Source organism: Labrus bergylta, chromosome 3 (assembly GCF_963930695.1).
Source record: "Labrus bergylta chromosome 3, fLabBer1.1, whole genome shotgun sequence".
Taxonomy (NCBI): domain Eukaryota; kingdom Metazoa; phylum Chordata; class Actinopteri; order Labriformes; family Labridae; genus Labrus; species Labrus bergylta.
Genome location: NC_089197.1, coordinates 16,450,197 through 16,468,905, shown reverse-complemented (window position 1 = coordinate 16,468,905; position 18,709 = coordinate 16,450,197). Strand labels below are relative to the sequence as shown.

The window sequence follows — 18,709 nt, the reverse complement described above, 5'->3', positions numbered from 1 at the left end:
TTTTTAAAAGCGCTTATAAATAAAATGCATTATTATTATTATTATTATTATTACATTGTGGAAAAAAGGGGTACTGGTATCAGGTTTGTACAAAGATCTAGGTGGAAGTGGTCCATTTGTTTTTTAGCAGTAAAGCGTGATCAGTGTTTATGACTTGCAAACTGTTTGTCCCCCTTAACCTTCATCATAATGGAAACAATGTATCAAAGGACCAAAACAACCTCATATCTTACTGTAGATTCAAAGAGTGTTGTAAGCGACAAGTTTGTTTTTTCATAATCTCTGCTGGGCATTTTGCTGTGACAACACAGTGATGTCCTCTCTGCAGTTAGAGTGCTAAAAAAACAATGAGTAAAGGTGTAAAATGAGGTTGAACACACATATTTCCCAAGAGGCCACCCTCCTATTCTCAATTTCTGGTTTCCGCAGCTCCAATTAACAGCTTTGGTACCAATTAGTAAAATCAAGCCTTCCCTGACAGAAAGCCCATGGGGTTATACGTGTCAAGAACCGGTGCTTGAGCCCGGAAAAAAAAAGTTTGGAAAATAAGCAAGCAGTCAGCTGGGAATAACTGGGTCAGGGAGGTTAAATGTCTCTGTTCTGTGTGTTTTTATTCCCTTTTGTCCGTTATTTTAAACATCCAATTCCATCGACCCAGTGGCAAAACTAAATAATTTACACATAAATTGCAGTCGGACTTTTCTTGACATTTTGACAGCAGATCTGCAATGTGCATAAACAGTTTGAAACACATTCCCAGCTCTTTTCTACAAAAGAACAACACCATTATGTGCAGCAGTTTCTCTTGTATGCTTTGTCTTCCACGCTCTCCCCTAGATTCATCTCCTCTTAAGCATCCTCTTAGGATAATGAGGTGTATAGCTCCAGATATGGCAGGAGTATCAATCTGAACTGCACAGACAAGCTACAGGCTTTGCCCAAAGCAAACATGTTTATTAGAATGCCAGGGATAACAAATGACTTAACATGCCTCCCCTCTTTAATAACCCTGTACACCTACAAGATAACAACAACAGAGATGCCACACTCAGTGCTCCTTAATTCAATTAAAAAAGCATGGACAATGAGCATGCCGCGTATAAAGGAAAGTCCTTGAGGCAGTGATAAACTTCAGAGCTGAACATTTCTATGAGAGATGCCAGATGGACATTTTATATGAATATTTGTGCTTTAAGGGGAGGCTGATTCAGAAACAATATCGTCTCATTTCAGTAAATTCCTATTAGTCTTTCACAGGACTATTGTGAATAATGCATGATTGCACATTTTGTGCTTGAGCTATACAAATAAAGCAAATCTGTAGCTAAGAGTCTGTGGAATCCGGTCTCGTCGTGCTACTCAAACCTGGCTTGTACTAAAAGATTTTCAAAACCTTAACAGAGCTTGAGACCACGATAAATGACCACAACATTAAAGAGCTCACTGTTTTGGTCCTACAGTCTGTGGAAAGCAACAATATGGCCAAAGCAGCAGAGAACCCACCGACAGATTCCATCCTGACTCTCAAAACTGAAAATGTTCTTTTATTCTCTCATGGTCTAACACAACTTTAGAGTTTACCAACATGGCGGATGACATGAAGTAAGAATTAGCAATGATATTGAAAATTGAAAATCCATGAAGAAAAAAAGAAACATGTCCTCCAAGCTGGAGTAAAGTAAAAAAACCTAGATTTGTGCATTTGTTGTGCTTCCTTCCTCAGGCAGCTTGCTTATTGGCTAATTTCTCACTCCACATGACAACCCATGACATTGAACATGTTCAATATTTGTTGAATATATGTTCACTCTTAACTAACCGATTGGAAAATCTGGCAAAATAATCTCAAGAACCATCAAAAAATTGGGTTTAATTACCTATTGTCAGAAGGGGGATTAGGCCTTAAATTGTGTTGTTTATCTTGTAGTATGTATCAGCGGTGTAGTGGTGCCTGAAGAAGTGGGTTTACTCTTCATTTCCCCCAAATATATTTTTTAAGAGGCCCATCCAGCAGTGGATAAACGGCCTCTGTGACATGTAAGACCACTCTTGCATTTTTACTAGCAAATCACAGACGGAGTAGAGAGGGTCATCTCTTCACCATCCTAGGAAAGAAAATGGAACATCAAACAATCATTGGTGTGGCTCAGAGGAGATTTAGAAGTGGGTATACCCTACGGAGACTGAAAAATAAGTTGGTGAACTCGGTATATACTAGTACATTATACCACTGGTTTGTATGGCATATAGTGGTGAACACTTTAGGTCAATTCATATCATGTTTATAGAGTTATAATCGTTCATAGGGTTTTCATGTTTCTTTATTGTGCATGCATTCTGTGTCAACAGGTGTTGCCAAGTAGGAACTTTATTACATTTCTATATAATTTATATCAATTGTTACTTTAAGCATATTTACAATATCTAATTTCCTTGGGACCAAAAATAAATCTTTAACTTAATAAGATATTATTTTCTTTCACATACATATCCGTAAAAGAACTAGATAAAAGAACAAGAAGACAAGTCCATTCATTCCCCTGGTTATGTTATTATGTACTTTAGTACTTTACTGGTACACAGGACAATTAGTTAGAAAAGACAAATTGATAAAAAGGTTCAATCTGACAGTAAATCATGTGAGATTGTATAATTTAGATAAAACAGGGACTGTTTGTGTAAGAAAGACTACAACCCCCTGCGTCAGTGTCACATGCTCTGTATTTCCATACACCCCTCCTGACCCCGCCTGTGGCACAATCATCATGCTACATAAACAACATGCTTGGAGCTGTTTGAACAATAGACCAAGATTATTCTCTGAATAAGACCGCCCATTCTTTAGAAAAACAGCTCTGAAAGATGGATTTGAAGATACTGACCTCTTACATCACATGCAATGTTTTTGCATTTCAGAAATCACTTGATTTGTAAACACACAATGCAACACAGTGAGAGTACACGGGGCAAAGCAAACGAGGGGAAGCCTTCCGGCGAGGGGCTGTGGTTAACGGGTGAAGAGGAGCATGATTTTCCCTTTTGAACACTTGACAAAGTGTTGCTGAGGAAATAATAGATGGAAATATGGAAATAATGGATTAAAGTATTATCACCAGCAACAAAGCAGGTTACTCCTTCTGCCCATGCTATTTAGTAAAATGTGACCACTGTGCCCCGGCCTTAACTTGCTTTTATTTTTGTTCTCTATTACAGTAATACCATTATGACTATATCACTAAAGCAGGCAGGATAACACCATATTACATTACTTCAAATGTGCACTTAACCCCTAACCTGCCCATTCCTATGAGTGTCTTCCTCTGAATTCCACTTCAAGCATTTACAACATAAAAAAAAGGAAATAAAAATATCTATCTTACATCTGGCAGTGCTTAACCTCTCCTATAGTAAAAACCTGGACTGCACATCTGACTGGACTTTGATGGATCATCTTAAAAAAAAAAACAGAATGAGCCTCATCCCTGTGATTGAAAACTTCACTGAATTTCTGTTTCAACAAATATGTTGCCAGAACATCAAGACGTATACAGATGCACAGAAACGCACGGAAACACAGCAGCTGTTTCTCATAGATTCATTTAAGTCGCATGATCTCGCCGTCTCCTGCCAAACAGGCTACATATTTTTTAATGAATTGGCAGAGACAGAGCGGGTTAAACAAGTCTGGACACATCACGAGGTAAAGGTCACTGATAATCAGGACGCTAATTAATACGTCGACCCCGCTGTCTGGCTGACCGGCTGTCTACCTGCACTGTGTTAATAATTTGAATGTTTACACGGTAGTCTTTACTTCTCTGTAACACACACACCATACATATGGGGAGACTTGGTAGTACAGAAAGAGGGTTACAAAAGTGGCTCTCACTGCAAATGAAGCTCTTCACACATGTTTCTCTGTTTATGGGGCAAACAAAGACATTAAGCACATTTCTGGATTCTTTTCCACACATGTGCTTTTCTGTGTTTGCCTTCCTCTCTCCATATTGTATTCAGAGAAGCATATCCTCATCCAAGAACCTGGCCCTCTCACTAATGTCCCTCCTTGTCAGAGACAAAGGGGTTTTAAGACTGGAGGATTTGGCAGGCTCTACCACTTGCAGGCAATATTTCAACCCATCCATCTCGCTAGGATAATAGAGTGTCCTTGCCTTTCAACGCCTGGAGGAGTGACCAGTTATCACAAGCCACCAGCTCCGTTGTTAATAAAACAGGGGATGGGAGGACGGAGTTGGGGAGGAGGATAAGAAGAAAAGAAGGATGGGGGGAGAGGGGGTCGAGGAGGAACGGGCGCGTGTTATTTTGACAGACGCTTCGTGAAAGGTGAGGTTGATCACGGTCAGCAGCCAGTTATATCACGCTGGCAGGAGTTCTTTTTAACATCTTAGGTTTGGGGTTTTTTTTTTTTGTGAGGATAAATTTAGCCTCATCACTTCTCTCCTCAGACCACTGAGGGACGCAGGGAGGGAGGGGAGTAGAAGTGACGGGGGAGGAGAGGGGAGAGGGGAGATGGGAGATGAGAAGAATTGGAGTGGAGAGGTGGGGCACACAGTGTTAGGCTGATCTAGCTAATGGCCAAACTGACCTTCAGAGAAAGTCGAACAGTAAGAAGAGTAAGTAGTGTGTCATACAAAGCCACTGCAGATTTATTCAGGTCGCTGCATATTACTCCTGACTTCATCACTGACTTTTGGTTTAAGGCAGGAAACAAACACTTAAATCTAAAAACCTTAAATGTATACGTTGTAGCACCATCAGTTCAATATATGCTAAAGAAAAACTGGTAAGCTTGCTTCATCATTAGCTTCTGTCACATCGGCTTCTGGTGAAATAAAGTATAATGAACAGGCACAATGCCCCAGACAGTCAAAACACAGGGTGAGGCATTTTAATAGGTTATTAAACCAACTAAAATTAATACTGATGAGTCTATATGAGCTACAAAGGCACACAAGCCCATCAGTGACAAGACTGACTATTTCTATAAACCAGTATTTCTTTTTGATGCCTCTCACTGCAGCCACCAGGTCAGTGTGAGATACAAAGATTTACAGCATTCAGCCTGGGAACGCCATTGCTTCTATTTTCTATGAAACAGTTTTAAATGACCGATTTGTTTGACTGTTAAAATGAAGCAGGATGAGGGTCATCATCAGCAAACCACTACTCATGCATTTACAGAATAAGATCAGCAAAGCAGTAGGAGCCACTGCTTTGTCCGCAGGTGTCGTCAAGATTGAACACGAACCAAAAGTTCCCCAGTGGAGCTTTGACATCATGGGTTATGAAAGCTTGGTACATGATCTGCTCACTAAAGGCAAATGATGTCAAAGATATAGAGCAAACATTAATAACAGAACACTGTGCATGCGTCTCAAGTAATAAACACAAAACATAAATCTGTCACAGACGAGAAGGTGAATCATACTCGCATGAAGCTTTACATAACGTGATTGATTGATTGTATGATTCGGCCATCATGAGTTTCATTGATACGTATGTGAGAAGCAATGAAGATGGTTAGAGGTAAGATAAGAGCAATGAAAAGGAAATTGAGTGTGTGTGTGTGTGTGTGTGTGTGTGTGTGTGTGTGTGTGTGTGAGAGTGTGTTAGCACGGCTGGAAAAAGGAAAAACCCTAAAAAAAATACTACCTACCTTGAGATAGCTTGTGTTATGTAATAATTGCTGAGTGTAAACAAATTATGCTTTCCCAGGGCAAAAACTTCCTGAAATAATATTCAGTTGTTTGAGCTTCAGAGCTATTCTTTTCTCATCATAAATAGAGCATCATTGCCTGAGAAGCAGAAAAGCTGACTAAAGCACAGTAATGTATAGAGGCAATATCATTTGGAATTTTAGAATAGAGCTGAAGTGTTTTCATATAAAGTAATATCACCCCAGGCCTCTCCTCCTCTCTCTGGCTTTATCACATTTTTTCCACTTTGCAGTCCACATAGCGTCTCTCAGCTGCACCTGATTGAGACACAGTCTCAGGAAAACATTCACAATGATGACGCCATCTCTCTTAGAATCACTGCTGAATCTCATCTTGAAGTTCTCCTGCCAAACAAAGCCTGTAAAACATTCAGCGGTTTCCCAAAATCAGAACGGAAGAGCTTTGTTGCAGAAAATAAAATTTCTGTACAAAGGCTTTCCATGTTCTAGAAAGCTGATTTCTTTGCCTTGATTTCACAAAAGGCCATGCAAAATGTCGCATACTGAGCTGCAAGCCGCAATTCAGGGCAGGGGCTCAGTGATCTTTTCTTTTTTTGTAATAGTGAAACATTCAAAAGATGTTTTTTAAGCACTGTAGAAAATACAGAAACAGCAGGTAATATCAGGTGATGATCTATTTTCATTAACACATGTTATAGTCTCTTAAGCGTAGAGCTTCAAAATTATTATTTGTTTCCTAATAGAAGCTACTGTGAACTGTAAATGAAGTAGAGCATATAAACAAATGATACTTCTTTTTACACTAGATTGGTTTTCAAAGCTCAACAGACGCACAATGTTTTATTTAAAGTTACTATGGCAATGAGAGATGTCAATACAAGCAACCTATGGGCCAAATGAAGATGATTCAGACATTTGTCTGATTCAAAGTTAAAGGAGTCGGCTAGGTGTAGATTTGGGTAGCATGCATGACCGTTTGAGTCTTGACTTAAGATTACAATGAAAACCAGAAAACAGCCCCATGATGATTAAATGGATATACATACCTGTTTACCAGTGTACAGTGTTTTACATTTAAGTTAAAATGATGGGCCTTAAATGCCCACCCATGGACAAACACTGGAGCAATTGGGTAATACAAGAAAAATCCAGCATTGTTGCTTATGTCCTGCTGTGTGGTTTACAAATGATGTCTAATGAAGCATAATGTGGTCTGGCTGTAGTCAACCCCTAAAAAGTTTCCCATTGGAGTTAGCTCTTACCCAAATATGATTTAGCACTCCATCGCAGTCTCTTTGAAAAGTCCAAGTGCTGTCAACATTAATAGCTGCAAGTGCCTGTAGCATTTAGCTGATGTGATTTTCCAGCTTGGTCAATAAGTACATTTTAGAGAGTAATGCATTTACCCTGTGTGTAAACTACATAAGTACACTCGTCATTGGCTCCTCTTCAGCCGCCACAGTGACACTTACGAGGATCGTTTTTTGACATCATGTCTAATGTCACCTTGTTATGGTAGAAGTTCACAATACAGTTACTGTATGAATGCTCGAAGCCACAGATGATGTGTCACCGTTGAAGGTCTCTGTTTTTATCAGTAATTACTTTAAAACAAGTATAAACACACACACGCACACATGCTATTCCATCTATGCAAAAAGGGGTCTAGTGGTGGCATACTTTCGTTTCTTTTCATTTTACCAAGCACTTTTTTTTTTTTTACAAAGAAGGGAGGTTGAAGCTTTAATTCTTCATGAAAGAAGGTCTGCAATCAAAGCTGATTAAGCACCCTTAACAACGTGCATCTCAAAAAGCATTTCTAACTTTCCTTACGTGTTACCTTAAATGATACATTTTCCTCTCTTGACTCTTCTTTATTGACTTGTTACAGACAATTCTTCACAATACTGATAATGCAGTGTCTTGTTAGGACAAAACATGTGCGCAAATGATGCTAAAATGCCAGAGGAGGCCACACATAGAGCAGCTTGTTACGCATGACATCTATCTGAGATTTTTTTGTACATTTATATTTCTAAATACCAACTATCTGTAGGTTGGTGTTAGTCAAAGTCTACAGTATGTTGATATTAAGTTAACTTTTGATAGATTTAGCTATTTGTGAATTCTCTACCAAGTTCCCTCCCGAACGCTTTATGTCATCTTTATCAATTAAATGGGGATGTTTTGTATCACAGTTCATTATAGTGCAGAAAATGTTTGTGTGCAACCAGCTTTGTGATTTCTTCCACCTTAATTTAAACGCATTCAGACAGCCGAGTGTTACAGAGACTGGAAATAGATATAAATGGCTGTATATTTATTGATCCGTATGAGGCTGGGGAACACACAGAGAAACTCCCAATAAATCAATAGGACATATGCAGTCCGTGAGGTGACTTTTCTTCTTCTTCAATGCATTCATCCTGCAGCATAACAAATACTCTGGACAATGTAATTTGCTGTGTGTTGTGACTAGTTTTACATAATTAACTCAAGCCTCCTCTCCCATCCTTTTTAATTTTTTGCCTAAGATTGAACTATTTATGGCAGGGAGTTGTTGCCAAGCATTTGCTCAGCAGTCGTCCCAAAGAGTCCTCAACCCTTGGAGGGAATCATTGCAGCCAGCTGCGTCTTTTCACGTTGGCTCTTGCCGCTTTCCAAAACCCCGCCTTCCCCCGTACAACAACTCCCTGATGCACTCGGAATGACAGAGGAAAGGAAATTATCGAACACCAATACAATAAAGCTGTCTGGTAACTTAATAGGGCTGCTGAGTGGGGACATTGTGGCTATCTAGCTTTGAGGCGATAATGAGAGTCATCATTCCCTCTTGGGCTGAAAGAAAAGGGGCCTCCTCTGTGGCGGTCGTGTATGAGTGTGTATGCATATGTGCGTGTGGTTGTGTAGAAGTGTGTGTATGCATGCGTGTGTTTGTCTTTGAGCCTCTTTAGTCCGGTGAGGCCCAATAAGCAAACAGCAGAGTGCTTTAACGAAGCCAGAGAGAGATCCCCCATTGAATACAGCTTGGGAGAGATCACTGAGAAATTCTGTTCATTAAATCAGGCTAAAGTCCAAATATTGACTTTGAAGGCTTTAGGGAGACACAAAACATAGACTGTCCCATATATCATTTTTACAGGTCCCTCAACCCTTTATATGTACGGGAATATGTCTCAGGTTGAAAGAAGAAAGACGTCTCACAGAAAAAGATCAAAGCAACAATTCTCACTGTAACTTAACATGACTTTTGATCAAGAGAAAATACAATCACGTATTTGTTGATGAAGTGCTGTGTTACCACTGAGTCTCGCTTGTTAGAAGCCGTATAAAACTTGTAAAACAAACGGCTATTTTCTTGTTTATTTCATTCACCACTTGGGCTCCCATTTGATGAAACTGCACAAATCCAGGAACAATGTCTACAAGCAGCTTTGTGGACATTAAAGTAGATCCTGAGGGACACTGTGTGAGATATTTACATCTCCGAATACTGCAGCTGTAGCCCTTTAATAAGCAAACTGATGCGAACGACAGAGTGAAGAGGAGAGAGGAGAAAGAGATAAAATGAGAGAGCATCTTAGGACATTTGTTTCTGTACACCGCTGTGTAGATCAGGCCGGCAGTGAAACGTTACAGTCCAGTCTGACTCGTATACTGTAAAGTTTAAGCTTAACATAGTTTAACAGGGCCTGAAGACAGAATGTGTGGAAGGGCAGAAGAATGTGGCAAGCAGAGGTCAAAAGACATCTTGCGCTCGCAGCCATGGATGTATTAAACAAGGGATGAAGAATTCAAACATGGCAGCTCGTTCATTTAAAAGAAAGCTGCAGGAAGTAGTTTATAGCAGCCTTCTTCTTCTCTCATAGTGCATGAACACTGGAGTGTTTCTGTCACCTTAAACCGTCCATACGAAAACATGTAAACAGTAGTATATGCTATAACTCTCAATTATGTTAATGATTCAAGTATTTTCATAGAGTGCAAAAAATGTTTTTTAATACTTCTCAGTCATTTTCGACTTTTGTACTCACTCTTAACACGGTTGTAAAAAGAGCACACACAACACATCGCTGTACCTGAAGATTTGATCCAGTGGGAGTTAGGGTAGGTGTGACATCACTTTTCTGTGTTTACATAGCGTCTCTGTCTTGTTAGCTTTCCTCACTTGCTGAAGGTGGGCCCAAGGGTGCTCAGCAGGTGATAAATGTTTAATGTGGGGCAGACAGAGTACAACCAATGAGAATATAATGAGGATTTGTAAAGTATTGTGTTATGAAACTGGTTTTTTTCTGCCACTGAAGTATGAAGTCTGCACTGCATTCATACAATATAAAACACAATGTCAAATGTACAGGTCAATATTTGTCAAGCTGTGTAACATTTTTTACACGATTTTGGTGGGATGAAAGAGAGTGGATGAGCTTATTTTCCCTCTGGTCTGTGTGCTATACTTTAATTCGGCCTTAGTTTCTGACAACAATAACATGAGGGCAGCTGTATAAAATGTGTTTGAGGAGACATACAAGGCTGACATAGAGGGCCTCTATTGACAACCACTTTTTCAAATCAATAACTCTCCTAGGGTTCAATTATGCCAGAGCAAGGATGATTTAATCAGACAAAGACAATGCAAGGTTGAAGTTTTCCACTGGAATATTCCAAGCAGAGATTGTTCAGAGCAGATGTACGTAGGAAGATTTTCATAGTTTTCAATTTTAAAAAAACAGACATAACGACATAAAAAGAACATTTTGCAGTTTCCACAGACGAATTCTCAACCACCACTGTGTGTAATAAACAACGAGGAGGAGGAGGAAATGATTCCTACATCATGAAAGGGTAAAACATATAAACTTGGCATTGTGGTTTACGATGCAGGTTGTTTATGGTGAGACTCCTACTTTACAAGAAACCCTCCCCGTGTTGATTCAGTAGTTGATAACAAAGAGTGAGAAAAACTGACATCATTAAGATTCACCAGTGTGCAAGCACAACAACACAAGCAAACCCTCCTCCAAACCCCAGATGACTATCCAGTGCTGTGTTGCCTAAGCATGGAGGTAATGAGACAAATACGCATTACTCAAGTAAAAATGGCATGGATATTAGCATTGCATTAGGCCTTGAAGTTAATGATGTTGTAAGTACAATATGTCACAGTAACTAAGAGGCAAAATATACTTCAACTTTGCACATGGACGAGGGAGGAATTATGAGGAGAGCAGAGTCTGTTTCAGTGATTCACATAGAAGCATGCCCAAGCATAAATGGAGCCATGGATGGGATGATGATACTGAATCCAACAATTCATAATGGAGCTTATCATGCCAATGGGTGGGATGCTGATGCACAACGTAATTTAAGGTTTATTAAAAGTAATGACTTGTGGTAAGTGAATCTATGAGGATCATTTAGTGAGAAATGGGACCATCGGTACTCACTAAAGGGGTGCAAGGGGTCCAGTATTCAGGGTTCAGCTCAGCACGTGGACGGAGATCCAGATATTCAGGATTCAGTTCAGTTCGGGCACGAGTTAATGTTCCCTTTATGGAGGATTAAAAAAAAAAAAAAAAAAAAAAAGGCTGTTAGAATTGTTTGTGTAGCTTTGTTTTGTTTGTCTTTTCTAAAGATGGCTCTGGAAGAAGACGAGGAAAACAGATCAATTTCATTTCTGTAAACACAACAATGGAAAATACATTTTAATCTTCATTTTTATTGAATCGGTTTTACTGTCCTCAAATGAGCTTGACTCTGTACTGTCTTTACTTTCCTGAATAAAGATATATCCATTAGCAAGAAATCATTAACTATAATGAATATGCACAGCAGAGCAATTAAAAGATGCCAATTCAACATTCCACAATGAATTTTCAACAGCAATCCCTGTAAAATGAAGAGCAAATTGTGTCCCAAATGAGGTTAGACTCCAGATTTCCATTCCTGAGGCCCTCTGGCCTAAATGACAGTCCAGTGGAATAGACTGAATATGCCTGGCCCCCATGAGGTCTATGATGTATACTGTAATTATCTGCTGATTCTCAAAATGGCCGTGTGTAATGAGGCTACGCTGCATGCAGCCCCAGGCATAAATCACTGTCTTTAACTGACTTCCAGATGACCAACAACAACACAGAACAGAAGCAGAGAGAAAAGAAGGACTGGGTTATCGCAGTAGCAGCTCTATATAGCTTCCAACTTCTGCTTCTTATCAGCACAGGCCATATTGTTTGCCAAACTTGCCTACCTAAGACAGTTGCTGTCTTTTTAAAAATAGTCAACTCACTTATTCTTAGTTATTATCTCTTTAGAGCTTGGCTTCCGGTGTATTTACTGCTTACAGCTTTTATTATTATCTATTTTTTTTAGCTTTGCACACAGGTGGAAGGTTTTTTTTATCCGGTGTTGTGTGATGTGGTGGGCTTAGCTATGTTAAATGGCAACATGCCAGTCAGTCTGTCAGGTTGCCTGCTGTCATTCGCATGAAACTGTGTCAATAGTATGACTCACACAGACATAAACCTGTAAACAGCCACACACACCCATCCCACCACAGCAGAGTTACACACACACATTTCTAACTTCATATTTTGAATATGAAGTTAAAAAAAATGTTCTACATGTGCACAAGATTAGTTAGCCAGATACGACTGTATCGTCCCTTGACAGTACTCTGCACAGAATGTGAATATGATGGATAATGATGCAAACAATGGCATCATTGGTTTAAGCATTGTCATCAAAAACATTGACGTGGAGTTAGGAGTTAAATGTCACCAATAATACTCATACCATTTAATTACAATCTGGTAACTCAAGGAAACATAATCAGAAAAACAAATAATACAAAGAACGTGATCCATCCAATAATTAGTTAATTACTGTACATAGCACAGACTCTTGCACTCAATTACTGTACATAGCACAGACTCTTGCACTTTCTGCTTATTTGCACTTCTGGTGAGATGCCAAACCTCATTTCGTTACTCTATACCTGTATATGTGTAATGACAATAAAGTTGAATCTCATCTCATCTCATCTCATCTCATCTCATTACAGTGAAAGCAGGATTTGTTTATTATGCCAAAATACAATCAATGAGCTACAGTTACTTTTTGAAGATAAACATCACCAATTTATGAAAAAATCTGCTTAAAAAATAACCAGAGAAACAATAGAAAATGATGTTAGTACATTCAAAGTGTTACGCATCAAATAGAAGAAAAAAGAATACTGCTGTTATGATAAAACTCAAAGTGTTTCTTTGCTGCAGTGGAGATTTTCTCATTAACATTAGCCCTTTTCTTTCTTGAGCCTCCCACACAAAAGCTTTCTTATTGTGTAGCATGTAAAAACAGAAACACTAGAGTCCGTTTTGTAAGCAAACATAGTTCCTAATCTTTAACAGTTTGACCCACAGTGATATGACTACTGTCAGTGAAAAATGCCAACTCAGACACTTTATTAGAGCAAAATGGTCTTATGAAAGACCTTTAGTGTTGTGTGTAACAGTAAAACTATATTAAAAAATGAACTTACCATTTCATTGATACCATACTATAAAACTAGTTAAATCAGAATTAGATTAACAAGATTGTCCGTTTAGGCTCCACACTGGAGTCCCATACAGAAACCATGTGCACCATGTGGGGGAAAAATTGGAGTCTATAAACTCCTACAATTCTTACTGGGGCAAATGGAACAATGATGTATGCCAATATTGATGATAAAGGATAATTTCTACCATGGCAAACATGGTCAGTCTGATTTTACCATGCATATTATGTACTTGTTTTTTAAAATACAGAGATGAAATCAGTTTTGAGAATATCTTTGAGAAGCCAAACAGTTCACCATTTAATAGCAAAGCTTAATAGTTAATGATTTTGAAGACACAATTTGACATCAACACCTTTACAAAATGAGTGAAAGCAATGAGCCTTGTATTCTATTCAGATTGATGTAGATAAACTGTGTTGATTTCTGCAGGTTTTACTTCGAACTAAAAAATCAGGAGTAAAATGTGCTCAGAAAGGTAACTTTTGCTGCATCAGTCTTTCAATTATTGGGAAAAGAGAAGGGAAAGAGGTGAATGAAGGGTTGTCTACTTCTCAGAACCTTTATCTCATTATGCATCTTTTCAATATATTTCCCTTGTCCGTCACTGTAATTAATGACATCCCCTTCTCCACATAGCGCTATGAATGTGAGATTATTTATTACTACCTAACCATTTATCAGCAGCGTTATAAGTGACAACGAGGAGAAGTGTGAGTTGGCGACATTATAATTGATAATTTTTCACTCTGCAATGTCACTGTGATCGTGGTAAATCCTTGGTCGCAGTGCCTGATACTGTCAACGCTGACAACACAAATAAGGTGTTTGAATAAAAAGGTTATTGAGATTGATTGACTGCTGGCAGCGATATGAGGCTCCAATACACTTTCCATTACCTGTAATGGCAAAAGTGAAACATGTTAAATCAAAATGCTGCAGCAAAAAACAAACAGATTATTAAGGTTATTGGAATACAAAGGAATTAAAAGTCTGCCTTTGCCGGGAGCTTTCCTGCTTTATGAAGTTTTCGATTAAATTGATATTCGACTTATTTGTACTTTAAGCGAATTGACTCTATAAAGTCTAAGACAAACAGGTAAATTGTAAGGACTGAGGATGATGGTTTGGTCTTTGGGGTAAAATTGACAATTGAACCAATAGAGAAGCTGAAGAGACAAAATGTGGCAGGATTAACTGGGAAAGCCAGGTTGAAGTACTTCAGAAATAAACAGTGCCGTTGATGAGGCAGCTGTGTGACAAATTGGGACCAGAAAGGTAGAAATTAAATCAGTAATGTATCACAAGGCATACTCTCCTGGGTGAAATGTCTTTTGCAAAAATTTAGGTCAGAGGAATGTTGTTAACTATGTTTCAGTGAAAGAGGGGCTAAGGATAAACCTTTTCAGACGGTTTGAGAAAGTCTGGCATTTGTGGTGACCAGATACAATGCAACGATCTGGACAAGCAAAGCCCCCGAAAATTGATTACCTTCTTTGTGAGATTGAGCATTATTACAGGTGTCTGGCGCCCTAAATTTGCAAGGGCGATACAGTAACAAGAGCAAGTAGAAAAATAATACAAACGATGCAATCTGAACTTGGTGATGGTGGACAGCAGGGATACTTTGACAACAGGAAGACACATCCACCAGTCATTTCCTGACATCTACAGGGGGCGATGACACATCCACAGTGCTCAATTCACAGGTTGTCGGTGCACAACCTTTGCTGGGCCAAAATAAGACATTTATGCTTACAAAAAGGAAATTCAACGTTGTTGGATATGGTCTGTTTGAAGTTTACTTGCAATTACCTGAACAATACAAGGCCAAATCCAGCAGAACACCTTTCACACCTGAGTTTTGGTAGTTAATCTGCAGGCTTAACGGGGTGTGTGAAGCCCTAGCCAACAAACGCTGGGCGAAAGATAGGGTACACACTGGGAAGGTTGCCATTCTGTTACAGCTTGTGCACGTCAACAGGTAATGTCATTCACCCCTTTAACTGTGAAATGACAGTTCTTACTGTGGAGACACCTTCCTCCATACTGTGCCTACCTTTGAAATTTAAAACTGTAGAGTTAATTGTGAGTTACCAAATGGGCACAAGTAGAACCATTTGGCTTTGTCAGAACAAAGCTCTGCCATATGCCACCATGACATTAGAGAACAGGGATGTGTTTTTTTTTTTTTTTTGCCAACTAGCATGTAGTTCTACTACCTCTGTTGCCCAAAACATGTTTCAATCTTTTAGTTCTTCGAAATACTTGACACAGTTGTATTGTAGCACTGGACAGGTTGTTTGGTGTCATTTTAAATGGGATGCATTCAGAACTTTTTTTTAATCAAGCTCTTTTTTCTTTGAAGGTTAAATGCCCTTACTGTAATTACATTTAACCAAAAGAGTCTGTCAATAAAGATCATTTGGAGCAGTTTTTTAGTTGAAAAGAATATCATCTATATTAAAAAACATTACTTTTGCTTTGGATCACATAGTAGCCTGAAGAAAATGAACTTTATCATCAACATGTACAAGGTAAGAGCAACAACATGTTGCTCAACATAATCTCCACGGACCTGTGAATCTACTCTGTTGAGCTTGCCTGTTAGCTGTGGGCTGAGGAGATGGCTTTCATTAGAGGGGATGAAACACACTCTAATCAGCTTTCCCATTAGTCTAGCCATGCCAAGCCTTCCCAGTCATAGTAGACCTTTAGTTCTGTTTAATTACCTTAGAGATACCACTGCAAGCGCCCCTCTTTGACATCACAAGACAACGTTCGCTTCTCAACAAGTGTTTTGTGTGTGCTCTGCTAAGAACATGATGTTTATCTTGTGACTAGTGTTACAGCTCAAGAGGAGAAAAACAGTACTTTCCATGTTATGCCGATGACTCATTGATGCAGCAGCTCAAAGATTATTTCTTTAATAAGCCACTGATCTATTTTTTTTTTTTAAACCAATCAAATTGATATATTAACACCAGATTTTAATCAGAAGAAAACGTTCTTTCATGAAATTGCTATATACTGCGATTGTAATACAGGCAAACAAAGTACCATCCTTGGAACAGATGATATACAATGACCATATTGCGCTTATAGCAGTGTTAATAGTTAACACTTGTAGCACAGTAAAACCAAGCACAACACCATGTGACTTTTCTCTGGAATTTGCCCAGTATGGGTTCATATATCATGGCTATAATCGCCTTGCTCTGGCACAGCTTTCTCCTTCTAAGCAGCCCACTGACTTACAGTCGGAGCAGTGGTAATGCAAATGAGCCCATAATGTGATCCTGTGTGGGGATTCTTCCTCTGGACATCAGACGGATATCAGCTGAGCTGTGTTTCCTATTCCACAGTCTGATCTCTACTGTAAACAAATAGCTAGACTTCATTGGGTTTGTTCCTAATTTTTTTTTTTAAACCAAATAATTTAAATTTGTTGCTTTTATCAAAAAAAAAAACGTGTTTGTTCTTTTTTGCAGTTGGAGTTCAAGCAAAGGCAAGGTGCACAATGCAAAGGAAAATGGAAGGGAGTGAAGGAAATTGGAGCTGATTTCAAAATAAGACCACAGAAAAATGGTTCTACTAACTTGTTCATATTAAGCAGTTGAGATGACCCTGGGAGAAACTCTGCAATAATCATTCTTTGATTTGCAAAGCAATGCTGTGATTGGCCCGTGCTTTGGTGGCGGCATTAAACTTTATGTTTATGGGTCCCAGTGTTAAGCTCATTTTCACGCTCCCCCATTCCACACACTAAGTATTGACATTCCATTTAAGTTGACGACAGTGAGGAGGGCATTTTATGACAGAAATATAATGGATTGCATAAAGTGGGTAGTGCAGTAAAAATATCACCCAATTACAAGGACGTCTTTGCATAGTTGCAAAGTAAAGAGGACATGCATGATGCGCCTCTGCTTTGTTGAAAAAGAACAAAGAGAGAGGAATTCATCCCAGCCCTCCGCCCCTCTGCTCCCTCTGCGGTATAAAAACACATACAAAAAGAATATTCTCTAATGAAAAGCCTGCTGTGTAATGTGTGTGCGGCTAACAAAAGAGATATATGAGATTATGTTTGATATGATAATTAATAACACAAGTTTAAAACGTGCCCCTGCTACATGTAAATTAATGTAGACACAATATCTTAAGTGTGTTTGGAGAGGAGAAAGAGAATGAATGTAATAATGTGGATTGTTAACATGGTTATTCAATGAAGGTGCTTTGTGAGTGAATGGAAAACAAATTAGGTTAAAGTCTTGTGACAAGATAAATAAAACGTTGATCAATTAAGTGGTTGAAAAAGACGGCAATCCAGCACTCAATGGGGCCATCTTGCTGTTACAGTTTCATTCTTGAGCCAGAGAGAGGCATCGATTCTCCCCGGCACCCTGTCCCTGTCATTACAGTCGATGCAGAGGCCAGCCCTGACTCTTCTCAAGAACCGCTAATGGCTTCAAGGAATTCAGCCGGACTTGTGGCAGAATTGTAATTGGCAGATTTTATGAATTTGGAGTGCGGTGCCTTAAGTGCAGAATGCTACGGGTTTTCCGGAGAACAAAGTGCATGTATTATCAGAACAATTCTCTGCCATTACTGCACAGTTGGAATTACTTCTAAGATGCTGCAATGAGATCGAGGTGAGAGAGGTGTCAGTTGGTCTGATGAAACAGATCGCAATACTGAACAAACATTTCACCTGTTTTTAGAGGCTGTTTTATAACTATTAACTACAAAACTAATATATTTCCCTTAATCCGTATTTTTCTTCCATTGCCCTTCATGAATTCTGTAAGAGCACCTTTCATTTCTAAAGTGTAGGACTTGGTCTCACTGGGGGTCTGCCTGAGCTTTTGGCCTCCGATTTGTGTTATTGAAGCAGTTCTCCCAAAGGAGCCCTGTGCAAAAGGAGAATAAAGTTGTTGCAGAGAAGCACTTTTCCCTGTGATCAGATGGGTTTCTAATGGTCACTCTATTTTGTACTTTCTGACCTTCATTTTCTTTGCAGAGTAGTTTTTTCTCACTCCTCCTGAGAGAACAGTGTCTTTGAGGATAGATGAGCCCTCTAAGCGTTGTCTAAACTGTTCTATGGCCTTCTTAAAGACTTTTTTCTTTTAATACCACGGGCTAAGACAACTTTTTACAAAAATGGAACCCATGACCTTCTATTTTTCTTTATGAAAGTTGGCAGTTTAAACTGGGTCTCTTGGTTACTACTTTTAAGCCTTAGCAATGGATTTTTTTTTTAAATCACTAAATAGTATCAGCTTGATGTGTTCTGTGGCAGTAAAAAATCATCAGGCATCTGTAGACCAAACAGTTCTCTGGACTTCTTGAGACGAGCTGCCTACAGAGGCGTTCTTTGAGAACTACATACCTTTAAGGCCTCCTATATTTGTGAGCATTCAAACACCAAAAAAAGGACAGCCAGTGGTTGGTAT

At 39.0% G+C, this 18,709-nt stretch overlaps 1 protein-coding gene across 5 annotated transcripts in view; it reads right to left on the bottom strand.

Annotated features, from left to right (window-relative positions):
* LOC109986983 (protocadherin-9) overlaps positions 1–18,709 on the bottom strand; it is a 204,577-nt gene that overhangs the window by 138,630 nt on the left and 47,238 nt on the right. For 3 of the 5 annotated variants that reach the window (XM_065952836.1, XM_020637873.3, XM_020637875.3), the window contains exon 3: positions 11,143–11,244. The exons of the other annotated variants lie outside the window; for them this stretch is intronic. In XM_065952836.1, coding sequence (XP_065808908.1) covers positions 11,143–11,244 — 102 coding nt within the window. The remainder of the gene's footprint in view (positions 1–11,142; positions 11,245–18,709) is intronic. 5 annotated transcript variants of the gene reach the window in all.